This window comes from Triticum dicoccoides, chromosome 2B (assembly GCF_002162155.2).
Source record: "Triticum dicoccoides isolate Atlit2015 ecotype Zavitan chromosome 2B, WEW_v2.0, whole genome shotgun sequence".
Taxonomy (NCBI): Eukaryota; Viridiplantae; Streptophyta; class Magnoliopsida; order Poales; family Poaceae; genus Triticum; species Triticum dicoccoides.
In genome coordinates, this window is record NC_041383.1 from 252,796,607 (window position 1) to 252,800,758 (window position 4,152).

At 49.1% G+C, this 4,152-nt stretch overlaps 1 protein-coding gene across 1 annotated transcript in view; it reads left to right on the top strand.

Annotated features, from left to right (window-relative positions):
- Window positions 1-978: 978 nt before the first annotated feature.
- Window positions 979-4,152, top strand: part of LOC119363371 (universal stress protein PHOS32-like) — a 5,748-nt gene continuing 2,574 nt past the window's right edge. The window contains exon 1 of the mRNA XM_037628709.1: window positions 979-1,891. Within this exon, the coding sequence (XP_037484606.1) occupies window positions 1,126-1,891 (766 nt within the window). The 5' untranslated portion in view covers window positions 979-1,125. The remainder of the gene's footprint in view (window positions 1,892-4,152) is intronic.

A 4,152-nucleotide genomic window follows, 5' to 3' on the forward strand; every position in this document is an offset into this window, starting at 1 on the left:
ATCATGATATGAGGAAATAAATAATAACTTTATTATTGCCTCTAGGGCATATTTCCTTCACATCTGGCCCGTCATCCTCGGCGGAGGGGATGCCGCCGCCGCCACCATGTTCGGATCCGGGCCGGAGTCGCCGCTGCGTCCACCAAGACCGGAGCCGGGCCGGATGCCGCCACCGGCCATGCCCAGCCCCACCTCCATCCTCTGGCCATCTCACTCTGCATCGCCACAAACGCCTCCAGCAGGAGCCACCGCCCCGTCATGGATCGAGGAAGAGGCCGCACCTGCACGGATCTGGTGCCCTCGCCGCCGTAAAGTCTGGGAAGGAGGAGCAGCCCTCTGCCGCCCCGTCGAACGCACGGGCTCTGCTCGGCGCTGTCCCCCGGCGACGGCGGAGGGGAAGGAGGGATGGGATCGAGGCGGCTGGGGGCTAGGGTTGCCCCCCGATCACCCTGGAGGGGCGAGCGACGTCTCCTGTTGTTCCCACCACCGTCGGCGCCATGCCTCCACCAAATCGGCGCAGCGGATTTGCAGCCCCACGTCCTGCTGCCACCGCCGGAATGGAAGAGCCGGCGAGAAAGAAGGTTTCTCATTGGAATGGAAGCGTCGTATCATGTGTGTGGTGATCTTGCAAAGTTTGTCATATTTTGTACTTTTGTTAATTCGTATGTATTTGGAGGAAACAAAAATGTGGATAGGCTGCCGTGCGTCTGGCCTATTTTACATCATCTGTCGGAGTTGGGTGTTTCTGGTGATTAAAAAAACACTTTTTGTAAAAAAATACTAGGTGATTTAAAAGGTCCTATATTATTATTTTTCAGAGAGAGTATATTTTACTTCAATCACAATTTAATGATGTAAAATACATCATTTTTTCTTTTGAAATGTAAAATGCATCACCTATCAGTCCAAACCGTCAAGTTGTGGACGTGTCGTCGCTGGCCGTCTCTGACATGTTTATCCCCTTCGACTTCCACTTGACGCCTTCTGTTCCTCGCATCCTCCAAGTCTTCCGTTTCTTCCAGCAGCTTCTCCCCCTTCCCCACTATACTTCCAAGCAAAGGCGAGAACCCTAGCCTCACGAGCACCGCGCAGCGGAAGCCGCAAGAGATCCCGACCATCACCGCGATGCAGGCCCCGACGAACCCCCCCGTCGACCTCCCGCCGCTGGTGGCGCCGCCGCCGCGGGTGAAGGCGCCGACCCCGCGCCCCCCTCCGCCGGCTTCGCTCCAGCCCGACTCCCCGGGCGTCTTCTTCACCAACGCTGCCGCAGCCGCCCCACTGGGCTCCGCCCACCGCCGCATCGCCATCGCCGTCGATCTGTCCGACGAGTCCGCCTACGCCGTAAGCTGGGCCGTCGCCAACTACCTCCGGCCCGGGGACGCCGTCATCCTCCTGCACGTCCGCTCCACCAATGTCCTCTACGGCGCCGATTGGGGCTCCGTCACCCCCACATCCCCCGAGGACGACGCTGAGGTCGCCGCGCGCAAGATGGAGGAAGACTTCGACGCCCTCACCGCTTCCAAGGCCGACGACCTGGCCAAGCCACTCGAGGAGGCGAAGATCCCCTACAAGATCCACATCGTCAAGGATCACGACATGAAGGAGAGACTCTGCCTCGAGGTGGAGAGGCTAGGGCTTAGCGCGGTGATCATGGGGAGCAAGGGGTTTGGTGCGGCGCGGCGGGCCAGCAAGGGAAGGCTCGGGAGTGTGAGCGATTACTGCGTCCACCACTGTATTTGCCCCGTGGTGGTGGTGCGTTCCCCTGATGATGCTGTAGCAGAGGGCGGGGAGTCCGCCACTGCGATGGAGGCGGCAGTGGGTGCAGAGGACGTGCTGCACCCTGTGCCAGAGGAGGATGCTGAGTACCATGACGCCGCTGAGGAGCACAAGGGTAATTGTTTCTATACTTTTACCTCCGTCTTTGACTAACCACCGAAAATTCAAGTAAAATTCGATATGTTCGACGACTTCCATAGGTACAGTTGCGAACTTAGGCTACTATATGTCTAGCTAAATGCTAGTTATACACTTATACTGAGCTTGACTATAGGATTTGTAAGGTTTATGCGGATTACACTTCCCTAGTGTTAGTTTTTAACCGAATACCTATGTGTGATCCACAGGGTGACAAATGAGGGTTTTTATCAGTTTTGCCACTAGTTGTGTCACTCTACTCAATTTGCCACTAGAAGTTTCAACTAATAACAAAATGTCATCCTTTTGTTAAGCGTGTGCTCACAAATGCCACTCGGCACCATTATCATTTGGTCAAAGACATCGACCGGAGTGAAGTGACCAAAATACCCCTGGACCCCACTTGTCAGCGTTCCCTCTACAAGTCACTGTAACCTGTAGGTCCTAGTTTTCAGTACACAGAGAATGAAATTAGAAGCAAAATAGCTTCATGCGCGGCCGCGCGGGTTACCGAATCCCCGCGTGTCGTTATTTTTTCTTCTAATTTAGTTCTCTTTGTGCTGACAATTAGGACCCAGAAGTTTTAGGGGAGCGCTGGCAAGTAGTGTCCACGGGTATTTTGGTCACTTCACCCTGGTCAATGGCCTTTGACCGAATGGTAATGGTGTCGAGTGGCATTTTTTAGCACACGCTTAACAGAAGGATGTCATTTTTGAGTGGTTGAAACTTTTATAGTGGCAAAATTGAGTAGTGTGACACATAGTGACGAAACTGATAAAACTCCTAGTTTTAATGCCTATCAATTGCTATCCTTGCATAGTTTGTAACTTCATCCGAATCTACTGTTCGATTTGAACTTACTATGTTGATGGACTAATAAGCTTGTGTTATTAGTGGTCAGACATGGGCTAATAAGCTTGTGTTATTAGTACGACACATTTGGCATATGTATACACACTACAATCGGAAACTGTATTTGCTGTCATTTTCAGCATGGACAGAAAGGCTATTATCTGTTGATTAGTATGTATGTTTGTTGCTTACCTGATTGATCATTTTGTAGCACATATTTAGCTTTGATTTACATTTGAATTAGTTTAGTGTTATATTTATTAAGGCCTGCATACCCGGCTTGTTGGGCTTAGATAAAAATAAAGCTTGCTGGTTGGGATTCTTTCTCTCTCAAACACAAATGCTTTGCATCTTGATGCGTTAATAGAAACAAAATAGTTATATCACAAGTCTAGGACCAAGGCTGTGAGCACCATTGACAACCCAGCTCTAACATTACATTTCTCCCAACCTGGCTACAGCTGTTGGACACTGGCAGCACCTGCCAAGTGCCATTCCAGCCTTTGCCTGGTTGGTTAGGAGTACTACTCATCCTCGCCTCCTTTATTCTTGTGCTTAGCAATGGATTAATGCTTGGCTCTCTCTTCTGGCCTCCTCACCTTGTCAATGATGGAGATTCAAGCTTTGCGTTGTGGCCATCGCTGATAAAGCATATATTTTCCTTGACCTCCTGTATTGACACCGGTACGAGTGTCATGTGCCAACTACAGGCTAACAAGCAGCTTCTACATGACTATCTATGCCACATATAAGCCCAGAACCTATCTCAGCTCAGCTGTGGCTTATCATTCATATGGAGCTTATGTCCCAACTCCAAACTAAGTCCTCCTTCCTGGTGCTTAATTTGTTGTATGCACGGTTAGTATTCCACTATTCCATTAGGATTTCGCTTCGATCTCACTCCAAAATTTTCCGGGAAGAGGATGAGAGGGGAAGAGAATAGGAAGATGCTGGGGCATTCATTAGTAGATTGTAATTTTACTAAGAAGTTGCTGGGGAATTGATTAGTACTCCCTCTGTAAAGAAATATAAGGGCGTTTAGATCACTACTTAGTGATCTAAACGCCCTTATTTTTCTTTACGGCGGGAGTAGATTGTAATTGTATAAATTTAAATCGTACTATACAAAAATTAGCAACAAGCCTTCTTTAATAATAGTCAGTTCTTAGGGAATGTAGGCAGGCCACCCTAGACACACAATTTCAGTTTTGAAAACTATTGGTAATCGAGGGTATTGTCATTTGTCTGGGGAAAGTATAGCTAAACGCCCTTATATTTCTTTACGGCGGGAGTAGATTGTAATTGTATAAATTTAAATTGTACTATACAAAAATTAGCAACAAGCCTTCTTTAATAATAGTCAGTTCTTAGGGAATGTAGGCAGGC